Raw genomic sequence first — 21,702 nt, 5'->3', positions numbered from 1 at the left:
CAACTACTGTTACATCATAAGCAAAAGATACGTGTCCATGTGTTGTAAAAATGTCGGCTCTATAGCTTCAGCAGATTTCGAGAAAATAATTTAATATTCTGATGATAGGAAGTTGCTCACCAATATCACCTTAAAAGCACAATGCGATAAGAGTTTTGTTATGGAATATTAGTTTACACTTAAAACAGATGCAGTACCTAGGTAACTTTGCTTTGTACTGTAATATTGTTTCGATTAGTGTATTGATTACTTTTATAAGGCTAAAAGTATCATGAATATCAATTCCAACTTATCATGTCATACTCAATCTCTCTCTCTCTTTTTTTTGGATATCACTTTCTTTATGATTGATATATTTCATCCATTTAGTACAGTGTACTTATACTACTTTGGAATTTATGTGAATATATCTTCTTAACTCTTTATTATGTTATTAACGTTTAAAACACAACTGCAATATTAAGAAATTGGTGTTAGTACTTTTGTTTTACAGACAATATAGATAATATTAAACAGAAAGAAGCCATATAAAAATAACGACATAAAATTTCACGTTGCGTTTGAAGTTTGTGCACCACTGTTTTCTTAATCCAACAGGCTGCTTATTCATATACACAACCCTTCCTCTTTCTAAACTTAGCGCTTGATGCCGACGTCAAGGTCAGAAAAATGCGCTTGCTTTGACATCACTGAGCTACAGAACGAGGTACTGCTCGCTTACGTATCTCAAGTCACAGTGACGCAATCGTCTCTGACTCATCGCAGCGTCGTGCCGAGGTCGCTAAAGAAGATCACTTCCGCCTGGTCTCCCTCACCCCCCACGTATCTGTTGTAATCTGTTTACATTTTGTTAAGAAGTGGCATCTATCCTATATCGAACAGTAAATAAATCATTAACGTATATCTTATAGTTTGCTTGCAGTAAGCGGTTCAAATTTTGTTCTTTTTTGGACGTCCAAAACTTCGTACGTACAGACCTCCCACACTAGGAAAAGGATATAATTCTAAATAAAAGTGTACTGACATCAGAGTCAAGTAAAGGAATTGTTTATTGTGCGAATTAAACATATATTTTATTTTTAAATATTTTCATTTGATAATAAAATGAGTCTAAACAGAACAACTTGGTTAAACAGATTTCAGAGAAGTCCAAGCATCTCGTGTACTTGCTCTTCATAATTCCATGTTATTGGTGCAGCTGCTATATCTTTGCAATCTCAATCTTCTCAGTCAGATGCTCTCTGTGCAAGTCACAAAATTCACCTGGAACAACAAAATAGATATCTTACTGTACAGTTATTAAATTATCATATAGCTTAGTATGGCAAATGACTACTGTATCTGCATTCTATATCGGATTCTTTGGTTCAAGTACCGGTCATTAGGAGTGAAGTTTATTTCAAACAAAGACAGCGTGCGGGAGATTTTTCTAGGTGACGTTTTCTCTTCAATATATTTGTACAAATTTTACCAACTATTTTTATATAGTGAAATGCGATATGCTGTACTGTGATGTGGCCATTACTCTATCGTGGACAACAGATTCAATAATTAACTATCCCTGAAGGGAGTTCAGGCCTTGAGGTGATAGGATTGGAATAATCGGTGACACTTCACATGCTTTTGTCGTGACTAGCTAGAAATTACGAGGTGTCAAAATACGATAAAAAGTTATTAACATCTTTCCATCGAAATATTAACTGCTTACAAGAGAAAGACAGTAATTAATATCTGTAACTATTTGTAACCATAGAAACGAGTAATAAATTGGATTGGCCTTGGAATAAAAGCTCTGAGACTTCATGTTCTGTTTGAGGAAAGATTTATGGTATTAAATATGTTACTGTTACTAAATCATGGTGATATAAGTTAATGTTTAATTGTACTGAATTACTTACTTTTAACTTTCTTATCGTCTGGACAGTTCTGAAAAATAAAAGTAAACACTTTAATTCATTTTATTAAACACAGTGCTCGTTTAAGGAATTGTTCCCAATTCTACAATAAGGATACTAGATAAGAAATTGAGGCATTTGTTTCATATTCTTTCCCTGAAATGCTTGAATATCATTTTATGAAATAGAATAATGCCCTACTAGTTATTACAATAAACATATTTCTGCTTTGTGTATGTGTATGTTCTCTAATTTACTCATAAATATAATCGGCCTGTAGGCCTACTGTTACACATTTGTAGATAAAATTAACTTTGTGCGAGATCGTGCGTATTTGCTTGGTTTCCGCACAAAACCAATCCGCGGAAAGTCTAAAATTCCACATTCAGTATTCCCATTCTAACACACACAACAATTTCCCTCTTCTTAACGCCTAAGTGACATATTGATTTTACTGCTTTAGGCTTTTAACATATTATTTTTAGAGACGTTCAATATAGTAATAATTATAAATTGGAAACTTACCACTGCAATTTCACCTAAATTTCACTGTTAATTATTGTTTTTAAATATTTGCAAAAATTAAGTAAACTCTACAACTCCACTAAAGTTACTGCAGTCGTGATGCAAGTAACATTAAGGAAGCCGTGAAAAAATCAACAAGATTCCAGACTCATCATAGACTGAGGGAAAAAAAAGACAGACGTATATCACGGCCTGCTGGAGTATAGTAAACACAGAAAACATTTTAAAACAACAATGTTGAAGATAGATATTTTTGTTTTGCAAATTTGCCGTCATTGAACAGAAACCAAGATGGAGATTTCATTGCAACTAATTAGAAATTCCTCTTTCCGGTATGTAATAAACGATGTTCGCACAAAATAATGTACGGTATACGAGCGGTATGTTTTCTTTCAATTCTCGGAAATTAAAAAAAGCTCAACTACGTTTCGCTTTTTCAAACTTTTCCTCGAACATGAAAACTTCAACATACCGCTCTTGTAACGCATATTATTATTCTAAGACTGTAGGAAGACCATTATGCTTAGTCTGTGATCCCATTGCATTCTATTCAAATCTACTTGAGTTGCTACGAAAGTATGCCTCCTCTTTTTTTTTTCTTAAAAATCTGGCGAACCATAATGTTGCCAATTTAATTTAGTGACCAGAAGATGTCTCTAGTTTCACCATACGGACAGATAATGCGATACGACACGTGGATGTGAAACAATAGCTGTTCAAAATGGTTGATGTATTCTATCTTCTTACAAAACAAAGGGTTGTGATTTAATTCCTCGCTGTGGTTAAAATTGGTCCAATTGAGATCGATACTTATACAAGAAATATAATATGTCGTGACAGAAATGTTAGGCCAGCAACGGCAATGACAGAATGCAATAAGAATCGAATCGACGCAGTCAACAAAGAAGACTGCCGTACCACAACACATGAACTGCGTAATGCAGTAAGCATCGGAAAACCAGCTTTGAGAGAGATATTTTTCTGTCGGGTATAGTTACAGGAGACGAAACCTGGGTCCACCACTATCAGCTGAAACTAAGTGTTCTTGTTGATTGTCGAAATCACATCAAGGATTTTTAATTTTTTACCGAGCGGAATACAGCGTCTCGTTGACAGATGGCGCAGGGAATGAAAATGACGGCGACTTCGTAGAAAAATAACAGGATGTTTATAAAAGATGTAATAGTAAGATCACTTCATTTAAATGACATAAGATTAGATGCGATTAGTTTCTGAGAAACAAATAGTGCAAAACTTTAGTACCAATATAGACTACTAATAATAATTTAATAACTCACAGTCAATATCAATATTGTGACTTTGTTATGCTATTAATAATTATTCTAAAGTATACATGAGTATATTCAAGGACAAATTACTAATTCAATCTATCAAGATACATTGAAATCTTTCTTTTCCAACACTAAATGAGTTCCGACCATAACATCAGTAATAAAATCACTACTTACGACCTCCGACATGACTTTCATGCACTGCGCAAATAACAGAGCCGCCATGTTGCACTTTTTGCCGTAATAATCCACAATCGTCAGATCTGAAGAAAATCGAAAAAATAATCAGTGCTATAGCAATAAACGGGGAATTCATGTCCAAAACATTTTGCAAATAGGCATGAAATTTCATATTATGAAATATGCGCCTCATTCTTCCATAGTCCTCCCTAAATTATGATACATGGATCTACATGCCTTTGCAAAATCTGGAGAAATCCGTACAACGCTTCACGACTTCTTCCTTTTCACTATACGCCATTCCAGATTCGGTAGCATTCTTGACGAAAGGCATCAGCTTGTCGAGGACTAGATAACCTTCAGCATCAACCTGAAATAATTGTTGTACGAGTACAAATACCAATATTATTCTACTACAGCTATCACTACCACAACACTACTACCACTACCACTACTACTACCACTACCACTACTACTACTACTACCACTACCACTACTACTACTACTACTATTACTACCACTACCACTATTACTACTACTACTACTACTGCTACTACTACTACTACTATTACTACCACTACCACTATTACTACTACTACTACTACTAGTGCTACTACTACTACCACTACCACTATTACTACTACTACTACTACCACTACCACTATTACTACTACTACTACCACTACCACTATTACTACTACTACTACTACCACTACCACTATTACTACTACTACTACCACTACCACTATTACCACTACCACTATTACTACTACTACTACTATTACTACTACTACTACCACTACTACTACCACTACCACTATTACTACTACTACTACTACCACTACCACTATTACTACTACTACTACTACTATTACTACTACTACCACTACCACTATTACTACTACCACTATTACTACTACTACTACTACTACTACCACCACTATTACTACTACTACTACTACCACTACTACTACTACTACCACTACCACTATTACTACTACTATTACTTCCACTATTACTACTACTACTACTTCCACTATTACTACTACTACTACTACTACTACTACCACTATTACTACTACTACTACTACCACTATTACTACTACTACTACTACCACTACCACTATTACTACTACTACCACTATTACTACTACTTCTACTACTACTACTACTACTACTACCACTACCACTATTACTACTACTACTACTACCACTATTACTACTACTACTACTACTACCACTATTACTACTACTACTACTACCACTATTACTACTACTACTACTACCACTACCACTATTACTACTACCACTACCACTATTACTACTACTTCTACTACTACTACTACTACTACTACCACTACCACTATTACTACTACTACTACTACTACTACTACTACTACTACCACTACCACTATTACTACTACTACTACTAATACTACTACTACTACTACCACTACCACTATTACTACTACTACTACTACTAGTGCTATTACTACTACTACTACTACTACTACTAATAATAATAATAATAATAATAATAATAATAATAATAATAATAATAATAATAATAATAAACTTTCTCCCATTGAGGGTAGCCCTTACGGACTCAGTATATCATCAAAAAATTATTATACATATGTAAACATAGATATTAAATTTTAAAGAAGGGAAACTAAGAAAATGTCGTGAAAAATTACAATTGCTATTAATGTGGCACCATGTGATTAATTAGGATTTGGCAGGATTTTTTTTTAACACAATTATTACAATGTCATCCCTCAGAGATTTTGGCAGAGCAAACTGCCGTCGAAATTCTTCGAAAGAAGCTGGTATAGTCCCTCGAGCACCCATGAGCAAGCCGAATACCTCAACGTGAATTAAGGCATATTTCAGCTTGAAATAGTTGACTATAGGCTCATAGATCGACTTCTTCTCAAGGTGGACCTCGGCTGACTGATGACATCCTACTTCAAAACGTATCGTGGGGTCCACAATGATGCCCTGTTTAGTGTCAGCATTGTACGCTAAAATGTCTACTCGTCTCGTTGACCCATTTTCAGCTAGACAGGAGATTTCTTCTTCTACTATCCAGCCCTTATTTCTTAATGCGGCAGCAATTTTGGATCTTACAAGATGATGTCTAGAGTTCCTCAAGAGCAATCCCTGTTCACAGAATCCCAAGACGTGTGCTAAAGTTTCAATCTCCGGCAGCCATGTCTGCACCGGGTACCGTCGAGAGATCTGCCGGGAACGGAACGAACAGCTGCTAAATTTGCTGTCATTTCCAGGCTAGATATCCATTCACTAGTCGAAGGTCCTTCCTTGTTTGCAATCCAACTTTTGGCGGCTATTACTTCGCTATACATCTCAACACCTTTTCCCTGTCCTGAAAGGGTCTTCCATGATTCATATTCACGACCTACTACTACTACTACTACTACTACTACTACTACTACTACTACTACTACTACTACTACTACTACTACTACTACTACTACTACTACTGGTACTACCACAATTTCTTCGTGGAAGTGCATTTTCAGTAAAGTTAAAGTTGTTATTCATTGTTATTATTTTATATAATTTATTTTTTCGTCTGTAACAAGACAAAGCTCCAATTTCAATAGATATTATGTGCAACGAAATATGCTCCGTCGTGCAGAAGGGATAGGGAAATAGCATACCCTCCAGCAGGCAGGGATACACGCTAGTGCAATGTCATATCCTCGGGTAAGAGACGCTAGCCCCACGGTGCACTGTGCTGATGACCTTTGCATTAGACCGTTCAATATTCTTTACGTTGTGCAATGAGTAATCTGATGAGCTAAATCCATGAATAAATATTGGAAGAGGATTGGGGTATAAGAAAGTATAGGCATAAATGTTCCACATTAGTAGAATGTAACAAAATAACGATTGTAATATAGAGGGTGTCTTACCAAGTCGTACTTCCTTGCGAAACAGTCTCCAAAACACTGAAACAAAATTAATTATAAATAATAATTTAACAATACTAATATTATTATTATTATTATTATTATTATTATTATTATTATTATTATTCTTATTATATTTTGAACCAAGTAAAGAGATAGGGTTGGAAGTAAATCCCGAAAAGACAAAGTATATGATTATGTCTCTTGACGAGAATATTGTACGAAATGGAAATTAAAAAAATTGGAAATTTTTCTTTTGAAGAGGTGGAAAAATTCAAATATCTGGGAGCAACAGTGACAAATACAAATGATACTCGGGAGGAAATTAAACACAGAATAAATATGGGAAATGCCTGTTATTATTCGGTTGAGAAGCTTTTGTCATCTAGTCTGCTGTCAAAAAATCTGAAAGTTAGAATTTATAAAACAGTTATATTACCGGTTGTTCTTTATGGTTGTGAAACTTGGACTCTCACTTTAAGAGAGGAACATAGGTTAAGGGTGTTTGAGAATAAGGTGCTTAGGAAAATATTTGGGGCTAAGAGGGATGAAGTTACAGGAGAATGGAGAAAGTTACACAACACACAACTGCACGCATTGTATTCTTAATCTGACATAATTAGGAACATTAAATCCAGACGTTTGAGATGGGGAGGGCATGTAGCACGTATGGGCGAATCCAGAAATGCATATAGAGTGTTAGTTGGGAGGCCGGAGGGAAAAAGACCTTTAGGGAGGCCGAGACGTAGATGGGAAGATAATATTAAAATGGATTTGAGGGAGGTTGGATATGATGATAGAGACTGGATTAATCTTGCTCAGGATAGGGACCAATGGCGGGCTTATGTGAGGGCGGCAATGAACCACCGGGTCCCTTAAATGCCAGTAAGTAAGTAAGTATTAACTTTGTGACTCTCCTTTTAAATATCATAGTGGGATTCGAAATGAAGTAGTCGGAACAAAGAGCTATTGAAAACTACAAAATATTTTAATATACCGGCTGGTTTTTCACACTCTTCTGTAATACACATCCAAGGGTTGCACAAATCTTGCAGTTTTTGGAGAGATATTTGTGTTTTAATTATCTTACCATGTAAATGATTGTTTACTCCTTCGTCAGTAAGTGTAGTGTCATCTGTCTGACCACTCCAGGAATCCAGAAGTATCTTTCTTAACATCCGGGACAAATATATCTATAAACAATCTTCCAACGTGATTTTTTTGTCAGTTTACCGGAACTACTTGCATCGACCACGGCATTAAATGGCTTATATTTGTTTATAGGTTGTTTTACTTTAGGTCCAAATTCCCCTTGCGGTTCTTGAAATTACAGTGTGTTCAGTCGTGTTCCTAGACTTCCAGCTGCATACCTATGGATTTGGACGGTGTACGATTGAATTATAGATGCCATACTACTGTATTAATGTTAGTTAAGAGAGAAAATGGACTAGACCATACCTGCACAAACAGCGCTCAACGAGAGCGGGAGAGCTGTGTTTACCGCTCGCCGAAACGGAGAGGAAGATACGTCAGAATGACATAGACTTGCTAGAGGTAGAGGAAAGGGAAACGACCACTCAGTTATCTAGTGGAGTGCAGTGTGTAGGCCTATTCTCAGTAACTGTTTCACGTTGCTTACCTACTGCTACAGTACAGTATGGAGGAATCTAAAAGACGGAACATAACATTTAACATTTAACGATTTACAGCTCGAACTTATTGATCTTCAATGTGACGTAGGGGCTAAAGATCGTTTGAATAATACTACTAGCCTGGTTGAGTTTTACAAGACTAAACATTAGCGGTAATATCCACGACTACACAGGCTGGCTGTGAAAATGATTGCTATGTTTGGCTCAACATTTATATTTGTGAGCAACTGTTTTCTATAATCAACTTTAATAAAGGCAGACATCGAACAGATGTTTCATTATGATCAGTAGGCTACTGTTCCTTTCAGCTGCCAACAGCATAAAACCCCGTTTTGATGTACTGATAAATAAAATTATAACAAAATGATATTATACATTTAAGTAGCTACAGAATTTCTATTATAATAAATTTAAGCTTTTTAACTTAAAAATTAAATTCAATAAAAATAATAAGAAACAGTTTACTCTTTCTGTAAAATAAATATTTCTTTATTAATTAATTATAGTTCAAAATAGTTTTGCAAACACTGAACGGGAATTCATTTCATAAACATTCGTAATAGTACTTCCTTTTGTGTATATTTTGTACGAGATCACCCCTTCTTCCAGTCCACCCTTATACAGAGCGCAGCTAATATCTGCATTTCGCTCATGAGCTGTGAGCCGGCTCGGAGAGCGCAAACCTTGTGCAGGCCTGGATTAGAGCATTAATGCGAGAGCTGTATCGCGGAACTATGAGGATCCGAGTGCGCAGAAGAAGCGGCATAAGTAGCAACGATTTTCAAGTCTTTAAATTTGGTAAATGAGAGAAAAAAAAAAGATAACAAACGAATATCACCACGTTTCTTAACGAAAGAAAATTAGTTTTTTTATTCATAATATATTTAACTAGCTAGCTTTAAATATGCATTTTCATTAAATTCAAGCACCATGACGTGAGACGGTTCTCTTGTATGACACTCGCTACGTAGAACTCTATGCATCTTCACGGTAGAATGTGGTGTGGTGAACACCCCTCTGCTTCCGTCTTTTAATTCAGGATAGAATAATATTTAATTCTACAGTAACCTGAGTAGATTTCGGACACATCCTGTAAGTTACGACTGAATTAGAAATACCATCGCCACTCGAGTTTCAACCCTGGGTCTTCCAGTTGCTCCATAATCGTAGACAACTCAATTGTTTTTATTGTTTTACTATTCTTTGTTTATGAAGTTGTCGTGGAAGATTTTGATGTTATTAAGAACTTACCACAAATCTTTTTATTGGCCTCTTCTTTGCATTTTCAGGAGAATTTTCAGTCACTTCTGAAAAGAAAAATTAAAATGTCGATTAGACTATGGTTAAACTGAAATTATATGGATTTTGAGAGAGATGGAATATAATGGTTAGGGATTGGATTAGTCTTGCTCAGTATAGGGAACGATGGCTAGTTTATGTGAGGGTGGCAATGAACCTCCGAGTTCCTTGAAAGTCATTTGTAAGTACCGGTATGAAAGTACTTTTGCTGATATCTATTTTCGATACTACCCTTGTGAATGGTATCACATTTTGAAATTGTTTACCGTTAATTATGAAATTGAGATCCAAATTTGTTTTCTGATAATTCGGAAATTCTTATCCTGTGTTTATGTATGTTACAAATTCTCACAAAATTTTAAATTTTTAAGCGTTATAAATATTTCAGTATTTATGTACTGTTGCCTTTTGCACTATATCTGGTTTACAGTTCACATACTCAAACACTGGGGAAATTAAGGAGTTATATGCACCTTCGAGGGTAAAAAATATTCATTTTTCAATTTTCTTATATTAATTTAATATGAAATTTTAGCTTTATGTCTAGGAAATAATTTTAAGATAACTATAAAATTGACCAAGTTATGAGTAGACTACTAAATGTTTGCGATATTCCTGCGATTGATCACGTTCTTCAATATTGGTCAATATGAATATAAAAAATGAACGACAATCGTGCCAGGGGTACCAATATAAATTCTCCCAGAACCACAGAGATAATTATATTCAATTTCAAGTTTATACTAACACAGGAAGAGAAATTGTAATTCATTTAAATGGTAAATATTTATATGGATATACTTAACTGGAAAGAAATCATACTTGAATGACTTGACTGATGGAGTATTTAATAGTTTACAAATACTTACTTACTTACTGGCTTTTAAGGAACCCGGAGGTTCATTGCCGCCCTCACATAAGCCCGCCATTGATCCCTATCCTGAGCAAGATTAATCCAGTCTCTACCATCATATCCCACCTCCCTCAAATCCATTTTAATATTATCGTGCCATATACGTCTCGACCTCCCCAAAGGTCTTTTTCCCTCCGGCCTCCCAACTAACACTCTATATGCATTTCTGGATTCGCCCATACGTGCTACATGCCCTGCCCATCTCAAACGTCTGGATTTTATGGTCCTAATTATGTCAGGTGAAGAATACAATGCGTGCAGCTCTGTGTTGTGTAACTTTCTCCATTCTCCTGTAACTTCATCCCTCTTAGCCCCAAATATTTTCCTAAGAACCCTATTCTCAAACACCCTTAACCTATGTTCCTCTCTCAAAGTGAGAGTCCAAGTTTCACAACCATACAGAACAACCGGTAATATAACTGTTTTATAAATTCTAACTTTCAGATTTTTTGACAGCAGACTGGATGACAAAAGCTTCTCAACGGAATAATAACACGCATTTCCCATATTTATTCTGCGTTTACTTTCTTCGCGAGTGTAATTTATGTTTGTTACTGTTGCTCCAAGATATTTCAATTTTTGCACCTCTTCGAAGGATAAATCTCCAATTTTTATAGTTCCATTTCGTACTATATTCTGGTCACGAGACTTAATCATATACTTACTCTTTTCGGGATTTACTTCCAACCCAATCGCTTTACTTTTTTCAACTAGAATATCCGCGTTTTCCCTAATCTCTAATAGTTTACAAATAGTTCATTAAAAACAACATAACTATAAACTTACGTACCTTTCGTACACTCTGAAAATTTCGTCTTGGCCCTCTTACTGGGCGCAACATGAGCGATGTTGCAACACTGTATTAACATAAATACAGAAAAATAATTAGCCCTAATATATATTGAATACCCTTATGCGGTGGCGGCAAAACGAACGATACTAAAATTATCGCTCGTCAGTTGTCCACGTTTTCCTAGCAACAAAGTATTTATTTTTTGACATATTAATTTAATTCAGTGTTGAGTTGATTTCTGCAGTTAATGGTTCTCACAACAGAGGAGAATCATTATTTCCGGTCATACGAAGTGGGGCGTCACAATGGGCCGAACTTACGCCACGTTAAAAAGCAGTACCAGGAGTCATTTAACAATGCGGCACCAAATAACACAACAATGTTAGATATCTTCAGGAATTTCCGTATTGTATTGTATTGTATTTATTAACATTCCATAGTATTCATACATTGCTTTAGAGCTACAATATGGAAGAAGTCAAAAAACTTAATACTATTATAAAATCTGAATTTATAGTCACAATCTAGATGAAATATATACAGACGAGATTTACAATATAGTCTACTAGTACAACACAAAGTTTTAGTATCAATTTCATGAAGTGTTATTGAATGTCATGAATTCACCTACAGAATAGAAAGCGTGAGAAATTAGGTACTTCTTTAATTTGGCCCTAAATAATTTTATGTTTCCAGTTTCATTTTTTATATCCATAGGGAGGCTATTAAAAATTTTTACTGCCATATAACGCACTCCTTTTTGATAGCACGATAGACCTTCCGATGGAGTATGAAAGTTATTTTTTGACGTGTATTTATGCTATGAACTGTTGAATTAGTTACAAAGTTTTCACGATTACATACGAGGAAGATTATTAATGAGAAGATATACTGACAAGCCATGGGCATTATTTGTAGTTTTTTGAAAATAGTCCTACACGATTCCCTAGATTTGGCACCTACTATTATTCTAATTACTCTTTTTTGTAATAGAAATATATTGTTGCTATCTGTGAAATTTCCCCAGAATATTATCCCAAAACTCATTCCCGAGTGGAAGTATGCAAAGTATATTGTTTTTAAGGTATTGATATTTACTATCTTTTGCATAGATCTAATAACAAAACAAGCTGAATTTAGTTTGGGAGTAATTTCTTTACTATGATTTTTCCAATTTAACACACTATCGATTTTTAAGCCAGAAATTTGGTTGTTGTTGTTTCTAATAGGGATCTCTTGTTAATTATTGCGCTAGAAATTTGCGAGGTTGAATTTGGACAGGATTTAAATTGAAATATATTAGTTTTGTTACAATTTAATACTAATTTATTGACTGAGAACCAGTCACATATTTTGAAGAGAATTTCCTCTGTTGAAGATTGGAATGTGTTGGAGTTATTGGCTGTAATTACTGTACTTGTGTCATCTGCAAATAATATGGGATGACCTACATCTTTTACTAGGGGGGCAAGATCATTTATAAACACTAGAAAAAGTAGGGGACCTAATGTTGATCCTTGAGGAATTCCGTCATACGGGCCAGTCTTATGTCGCCTTGTATATTATAATGACTTATCTTGATTTTCGAAATATGTTTGTAATTTCAGTACTCCGTATGACCGGAAATAATGTTCCACAATAAACACCTTCTCCTCTGTTCTTGCAGAAAACAACACAACACTGAATTCACAATATGTCAAACTATTATAATAGAGTGAAGAAATACTTCGTTGCTAAGGAAACGTGGACAGCAGATGAAAGATGATTTCAGTGTTGTTTGTTTTGCCGCAACTGTATAATATCTTTAAGGAACATATTTGAGTATTTCCAAACTGAGTCAAGGGTATTTTGAGAAGACGTTGAAATAGTCGCATGTGTACTAACCTGTTGCTTCTTAAACATATCTGCCGATCGAAATACCCTTGACTGCCCTTGAGTATGATGCGGCATGAAGTCCCCTAGTCCGAAAGGAGCGCTGGCTATGTCTTGGAAGTCGAATTCATCCGCGAATATGTCGCTCAGACCTGGTAAATAGGTGGAGCATATATTTATTATAGAGGTGGGGAAAAATAACGTAACAGTTGTAGAACTTGCTTGGAACTGTTCCAAAAAGTAGAAGTAGTTGTAGTTGTATTGTATTTATGGTGGTGTGGAAGAGAAGGCCCGATGGCCTTAACTCCACCAGAGCAAATAAATAAATAAATAAATAAATAAGCAAGTAAGTAAATAAATAAATAAGTAAGTAAATAAGTAAGTAAATAAGTAAGTAAATAAGTAAATAAGTAAGTAAATAAGTAAGTAAATAAATAAATAAATAAGTAAATAAATTAATAAATTAATAAGTAAATGAGTAAATAAATAATTAAATAAATAAATTAATAAATAAATAAATAAATAAATTGCAAAATAAGTAAATAAGTAAATAAATAAATGAGTAAATAAGTAAATAACTAAATTAATTAATTAATTAATAAGTCAATAAATAAATTAATAAGTAAGTAAGTAAATAAATTAATTAATAAATAAGTAAATAAGTAAATAAATTAATAAGTAAGTAAATAAGTAAATAAATAAATAAATAAGTAAATAAATAAATAAATAAGTCAATAAGTAAGTAAATAAATCAGAAAGTAAATAAATAAATAAGTAAGTAAATAATTAAATAAATAAATAAGTAAGTAAATGAGTAAATAAATAAATAAGTAAATGAGTAAATAATTAAATAAATAAGTAACTAAATAAGTAAATGAATAAATAAATAAGTAAATAAATAAATAAGTAAATAAATAAGTAAATAAATAAAGAAGTAAATAAGTAAATACATAAATAAATAATTAAATAAGTAAATAAGTAGATAAAAAATAAGTAAATAAGTAGATAAAAAATAAGTAAATAAATAAATAAATAAGGAAGTAAGTAAATAAATAAATAATTAAATAAATAAATAAGTAAATAAATAATTAAAGAAGTAAATAAGTAAATAAATAAATAAATAAATAAAATAATAAAAAGTAACAGCATCTTTCAGTACTACATTTCAAAATAACAGCTGCTCTGGATTTGCGCGTGCAAAATACTCGCTGTTACAGAATACTTGATGATTCTTTCACTTTTGACCTATCCTACACTATATGACCACCTGCTCCACTGAACGGAACATCTTTGGCACTATTGACAGAAGAAGTGAGAAATCTTTCGTCGCGCTGAAAGAATTGTTACAAACTAATGTAGTAGACACTTAGTAAAGATCAGTGGGGTATGCGGGGAGGATGGACTCATCGGGCTGAAGTTAAAAAAAATATTAAATATTATATTAAATTTGAAAGCTGAAGAAGTAGTTCACCATTAGCATTGCGAGTGCGACGTTGAAAGAAAAATATTTTTGACTATTTCTACCGACAATGACCAATATTTAAAATAAGAAATCCTTTAGATTTCTGCTGGAAAGGAGTTTCAAATTGAGCCCTGATTTTCAAAGAAATTATGAAGCTGCCGTTCTCAAAAATTAACTAGATTAAGTAATTTCTTGGTTTGTTGGTTCAGTGTGTAATATTGGAGAATGGATTTTGCTCTATAAACAACTTTTGGGGAATCTAAATTGACACGAAATGTCTTAATATTAAACGATAATTATTGTTTTTAAAATGTGTTGCATGTTATAGGTAAATTTGTCAAGTGATGCTCCCAAAAGTTACACCTATTGCTTACGCTACTAAGAACTTTGAAAACGTTGAAAAAATTGCTAAATTATCTTGAAACTGTTGTTGCTGTATATAGGATTCTGTGAAACTATTTAAGATATTGTATTAGAGTATTGCCGGTCTCATAGTAGATAGATCTCAAATATTTGAAACACTGTTCAGCTAAGAGCTGAGTCAAGATCAGTTCTTTTCAACGACAGTTCACGAAAATCTACATAGGATATCTCTGTGAACAGGAGCAAAGAACTGAAGCCAGCTGATGGTAACACGTATGAGGATATACATTTTATTGATTTTTGTTTTATTTATTGATGTCAGTTTTTGTTAATACTGGAGTAACCTGTCACGGTTAAGGTTTGTTTACGCTGTTGTCACACATTCCTTTATACATATTATTTAAAACTTGATTGCAGATACCATATGTATGCTGACGACTTGCAAATTTATTTGCATTTCCACCCTGACGAGACTAGTGACGCAGTAAACAAAATAAACGAAGACTTGAATTCGATTTCACTGTGGGCACACAAATTTGGATTAAGGTTAAATCCAGAGAAATCGCAAGCAATCGTAATGGGACATAATCGTCTACGAAGCACTCTTGATAGTAGTACTATACCACATATAATATTGAATGGGATTATTGTTAAATATAGTGAAACCGTTAAAAATCTTGGCATTTTTGTGGATAGCGATCTAAATAGTAACACACATTTGCAAAAAAAATAATTCTCAACTTCACTCCTTGTTCCATATGAAAGAATTTCTACCACTTAGTCTAAAACCAATCTTATTCAGACGCTTGTAATGCCCCATTTTGATTATTGCGATTCCTTACTAACTAATGTAAGATCACTCTTAGCTGAGAGACTACAACGTGTTCATAATGTGTGCATACGATTCATCTGCAATACTCGTAAATTTGACCATGTAACACCTTCCCTCCAGTTACTTTCATGGGTGCGTCTGAAGGAACGAAGAACAATACATTCACTGTCTCTTCTGTTTAGAATTACGCATACTTCTACTCCGAATTATCTGTTATCGCGCTTTCAATTTCTTACAACTCTTCGAAACCGACATCAAGCACTTCTTTCTATCCCTCATCATAGAGCGTCTTTATACTCATCTTCCTATACTGTAGAAATACCTCGCCTCTGGAATTCGTTACCTAATGACGTCAGGGACTGCCGGACTTTATCACAATTCAAAATTAAATTGGAAAATATTGTCTTAGTTAATGTTTTTAGGTATTCTTAGAAGTATTGATTTGTATTTTTTTCTATTTCTTTTTTAATCTAGATTAAAATTGCAAGTTTCTTGTTTATGTTAGTTAATTAGTTAGGATACAATTAATTATGATACTTAATCACTCATTTAAAGTTTGTGTGACTGCAACCTGTGTATATTTTTGTGTGGCTTTACTCTCTCTCTTTATTTTTTGTGTAGCTTTATTTTGTATATAGTGTATTTTTTTCTCTGTTTTTATATATTATTGTATTTGTATTCCTGGTGTTGTGGAAGAGAAGGCCCGATGGCCTTAACTACACCAGAATAAATAAATAAATAGATAGATAAATAAATAAATAAATAAATAAATAAATATTTTATATTTTAGTGTTTTTTATATGGCTTCGTCCTTAATTGAATGCAGGATATTTTGTATTGACTATTTTTAATGTATTGTGCCGAAGGAAGATAGTCGTCATGGAAACAATTTGAACTGAATTATAATTCATTTACTATAAGAAGGTAAAAAATGGAATATATGAATATTATACTCACTTTCGACATCTTGTTGAAGTCCAGACGTTAAAGAATATATCACCATGGTGAACAATAACGTAGCTATGTGCTGCATCTCCACAGGATATGTGGGTCACCTATACTGATTGTACACTTAAATGATAGACAGGAAATATGTCACATGAACAGCCCACTTTATAAATACGGGGATTTTTCTTTCCTCTTGACTTGTCAACCGTGACAATTCATTCGTGATTTTATCATAATTTTCCTGTTGCATTATGGGAATTCACGGGGCGTGTACAAATTAGGTTGTCATTCGCTGGTTTACAGCTCTTCATTCAAATCACATTTCAGAAAAATTTAGTGGCGGACAGTACAATTCGCCACACTTAATTCCCTCTTTGGTTGAAAATTCAGCATGGATTCTTATTTCAATGCCCGTCCGTTCTCTAGACATAGAATGGTAGAAATGCAAAGGAAAAGCCCGATTTAACGAAGCTACCGGGTCTTACTTCATTTGTGCGTTATATCGGAAGGTGAGTTTTAAGATACGGTTTGTTTACGGCGATCATCGTCGGACGCACATCGCCGGCGATTGTAAAAGCTGGCGATGATCGCCGAGAAGTGGTTTCTTTATTGACGCACATCGCTGTAGATTCTCATTTGTTTATTCCTTCATCTACTACATATGGTCAAGTAAATTAATGTAGGCCACGGACATAACCTAAAAATTATATGAATAAAGCCAAGATAATGGAGTTGCTATTTATTCTAGAAGAGGGAAATGATGATATCACTATCGAGCATGCGTATTATAAAAGGAACTAGCTACAGACTAATGAAATATTCAGGAATAGGTTTACAGAAGGCTGTTTTAACACATTGATAATGAGACATCTTTATAAAAACGCTACAAAATTTAAGGAATATTTCAGACTCTCACCTGACCAGTTTCATTATGTTTTGAGTTTAATTGAAAATTACAATGTTAATTTACCTACAAATTTTGTCAAGACCCCCGTAACTACAGCTGAAAGATTGGCAGTAACTCAGATTATGAACTGATTATTATTATTATTATTATTATTATTATTATTATTATGATACTGTATTACATTACATGGTGTATTCCAAACAATAAGGGTTACGATATTTTACCTAAACATCATCGATTATTTTCTGTAAAATTTGAGGTTATGGCAGCCGAAATCTAGTGCAAGGGAGCTGTTGGAAAACTTACAGAAGAGAGAATTTCCCCCTTACCCAACACTGAACGAAATTCTCTGGGGCTCGGGCGTGATAAAAATGTAATCTGTAGGCCTAATGTAAGGGTTTATTGTTTGAATTGTTTATTAATTCACATGCTCATATTAAAAAGAGCATTATGTTGTGACACATATTCAATAATAATTTCGTCTTCAGACCGCGAAAAATTACAAAACGTCTTGATTTGTTTTGCAGCCAAAACGTAAAGACGACAATAATAATAATAATAATAATAATAATAATAATTATTATTATTATTATTATTATTATTATTTATTTATTTAATCTGGCAGACCTAAGGCCAGTACGCCTTCTCTTCCGCCCAGCCAGACTCTAATTCTAATTGAATACAATTGGTTACATAGTTATTACATTAATATCTAGACCATAAGACAACATGAAAGTAAATAATGAAAGTTGGATAAGTAATGTTAGTGTGACAATAATAAACATTGGTAAGAAATAGTTATAATAATAATAATAATAATAATAATAATAATAATAATAATAATGAGATAATTTAGATATTTATCTGTGATATATATAACCATTAAACATTGACAAACCTGAAACAGCTATTATTGTTAACAAGACTTGTTAGAAAAATATTTCGTTAGTCTATTCTTAAATTGGTTTGATGTCTGACAGTCCCTGACATTACTCGGTAGGGAATTCCAAAGCCGAGGAACAGCCACAGTGAAAGAAGATGAATATGAGGATGTTCGGTGGGAGGGAATGGATAATATTAAGGAGTGTTGTGATCGTGTGTCTAGGTTATGATGGGTGGATAAATTTTCAAAACGAGACGCAAGATAGACAGGAGTGGAAATACAATAGTACAGGTTAACGCGTACAGATTAGATATTCGGTATTACAACATGACCTTGTCTAAATTTCGATTATTGAACACGAATGCGGCAATGTGCGTCCTGAATTTGCTTCAGAAGCAACCTCCAGCGATCTGCGTCGCGTCCAACGAATTGCGATGGCGATCTTCGCTGTAAAGAAACCGTGCGCATTCATTTCAACTGCTAGCAACTTTGGCGAAAATCGCTGGCGATGATCGCCGTAAACAAACCGTACCTTTAGAATGACCGACGACGGGACGGGACGGGAGGGTAGGGACAAGGACTGAAACTCAAGACGATAGGTATAGCACTGACAAACTTACCAGAGGAAATATAGTTTTCTCGGTAAGCATAACTTATACACAGTTGCAAATTAATACATGGAAAACCTGATCTTTTTTCAATGCATTAAAATGATTCTCAATTTTCTAACGTGAATTTAAGTGCGTAATTCAATTATTAAAATTAACGGCTACGTGCCGTGTTAAAACAAAGAGTTTCCTCCACAATTCAACCGTTCAGTTCTGTTATTTTCATGTTATAGCTAAAATATAGCTCTGCAGGACTGACCACAATAAGATTTCTACGTAAATAAATAAAATTTTAAACTTATGTTTAAATTAAATGTAACAACATTTCAGGACATTTCGGTTCAAAATTTTGTAGACAAAGTATCTAACAGAGTGGTTCATTTTGTTGAGTTTTATAGATAATGTGTGTGTGTATCTAATGCTCTGGATTTAACAATGAAGTCATCATCCTTCTTGCTTCCCAATATTTTGATGGAAGGTCCACAGATGCCCTAAGAGTTTCACAATTAACCAGGTGCTCCATCTCCATGTCCTCTTCTATGGTATTAATAAGTATTTAATGAATTTCAATCTTAAGGCATATAAACTTGCAAATGTTTATTTGCTATTTAATAACAATATATGAACGTTTTCGCCGTTTAGGGCATCTTCAGATATAACAAAACATATTATTTGGACCTATAATAACATATTATGCAAATAACAAGGAAAATGGAGAACAATATACATTTTGAAGTAATGTATAAATGGCTTCAACTTCGCCATCAAAATTTGTTGTGTACTTGCCAACATTGTTATAAAGAGAAAAGTATTGGCAAGTAGCTCCTGCTCCAGCTCCTTCATTTTGATCCATGAGAGATCCATCAGTGTAAATGTACAACCAGTCCTTTTGTGGATATTTTCTATTAATTGTTTGTAGGGCAATGGCTTTTGCTATTTCTGGATTTATATCTTTTTTGTTGAAGACTTCATCAAGATCAAGGCAGCAATCTACTTTGAAGTTATTAAGTGGATTATATCGAGACATCAAGTTTTCCTTTTCACTTGGTATTTCTAGAATTTGCTTAAGCTTGTCTACCTCTTGTAGGTATCTATTTTGGGTCCTCAATGTAAATTTAGAATGTATAAACATGCAAAAAAATACATTTTTGTTCAGTAGTTTCAAAAGTATCATATAGATTTATTTGCTAGGTGTAGTCAGCCATATAAGCCTACTATAATCAGACAAATATTTTTTTTTTTAATTTTATTTGCTTCTTCCAAATTCGAGGCTCATTCTTGACAATAAATATTATATATTAATATTAATACTGATATTAATAAATTATTAGGACTATTACACTTTTACTACGTCACACTACTTTTGACCAATAAAACTGTACGAAAGGACGTATTTCAACCAATTATGGCTGCTTATCGCACAATTTTATCGCGTCCCTAGCATTTGTTTCTTTGTTTGCCAACATTTAAAACTGCGCTGGTCTGGATTTCAAACAAAAAAAAATAAAAAATAAAAAAAAATATTAAAAACAGAAAATTACAAGCCACTCCAGTCGATGCACAGCAGTTTCAAATATGACTCACATTGGCATTCAAGAACAAGAATTAATAAAGATCACTAGTCATAGGTGTGCATCTTCCCCGAAATCCTATTTACAAATGAACGAAGAGCACCATTCGGAAATCCTGAATAAGTTGAGGAATACACCATGTAGGCCTACATCAACGAGTTCCACTTCTTTTACGCACATGCCTAATATAAAACACTAACACCAACCACTAAAACATTCAAATTTGAAAATTGTACTTTGAATAATTGTTTCTTTCAAAAATTATTCATGTTTATTTTTTATGTCATCATCATTATTAAAACTTTTCTTTTTTATTTCATCATCCCTAATCAAAACTTTTCTAAAACTTGTATATATTATTTAGGCTATGTTATAGCTTCTGCTGTATGATATTATGGATAGTCACGTTTAATACTAAGATTTATTGAAAATCATCTGTCAAGTGACGTTGATTACTGGGATCCGGATAACTGAAGTGGAATGCAACTGTTTTAATAAAAATGAAACTGAATCAACAAAGCCTTCTTGACTACTAACCGTCTACAGAGTGAAATAAAGATTCCATAGTTGGCACACCTGATATCAAGAAAACGTCTAACTCTGCCATCTAGCATGCATCTAGCGTAATATTTGTAATATTGAGATGGTACAATAATACATTTGAAGACAGTTGTATTTTCGTAAGTCAATTAATATTTTATTGTATTGGAGTACTTCGTTACTTCTAATCTTTATATACTTTCTTCTAATCGTGTAATAGTCAATTAAACC

The 21,702-nt window shown here is 33.6% G+C and overlaps 1 protein-coding gene across 1 annotated transcript; it reads right to left on the bottom strand.

Annotated features, from left to right (window-relative positions):
- Nucleotides 1–1,031: 1,031 nt before the first annotated feature.
- Nucleotides 1,032–17,097, bottom strand: LOC138697182 (uncharacterized). Its single transcript, XM_069822749.1, has 9 exons — nucleotides 16,972–17,097; nucleotides 13,370–13,509; nucleotides 11,483–11,549; nucleotides 9,732–9,787; nucleotides 6,832–6,867; nucleotides 4,130–4,262; nucleotides 3,890–3,975; nucleotides 1,899–1,926; nucleotides 1,032–1,263 (listed from the first exon to the last, which is right to left on the bottom strand). Exons 1-9 carry the CDS (start codon nucleotides 17,045–17,047, stop codon nucleotides 1,202–1,204), a joined length of 684 nt encoding a protein of 227 aa, XP_069678850.1. The 5' UTR covers nucleotides 17,048–17,097; the 3' UTR covers nucleotides 1,032–1,201.
- Nucleotides 17,098–21,702: the final 4,605 nt, after the last annotated feature.

This window comes from Periplaneta americana, chromosome 3 (assembly GCF_040183065.1).
Source record: "Periplaneta americana isolate PAMFEO1 chromosome 3, P.americana_PAMFEO1_priV1, whole genome shotgun sequence".
NCBI classification, from domain to species: domain Eukaryota; kingdom Metazoa; phylum Arthropoda; class Insecta; order Blattodea; family Blattidae; genus Periplaneta; species Periplaneta americana.
The sequence above is the reverse complement of the archived record's forward strand: the minus strand, read 5'-3'. Positions and strand labels throughout refer to the sequence as shown.

Bases quoted from the DNA above. Each gene is read 5' to 3' on its own strand.
- LOC138697182 (XM_069822749.1), bottom strand. From the start codon at position 17,047: ATGCAGCACATAGCTACGTTATTGTTCACCATGGTGATATATTCTTTA. The intron at 9,788-11,482 runs GTACGTAAGTTT...TTTTCTTTTCAG, and splicing joins ATTTTCAGAGTGTACGAAAG to AAGTGACTGAAAATTCTCCT. The intron at 1,264-1,898 runs GTAAGTAATTCA...TTGTTGTTCCAG, and splicing joins AGACGATAAGAAAGTTAAAA to GTGAATTTTGTGACTTGCAC.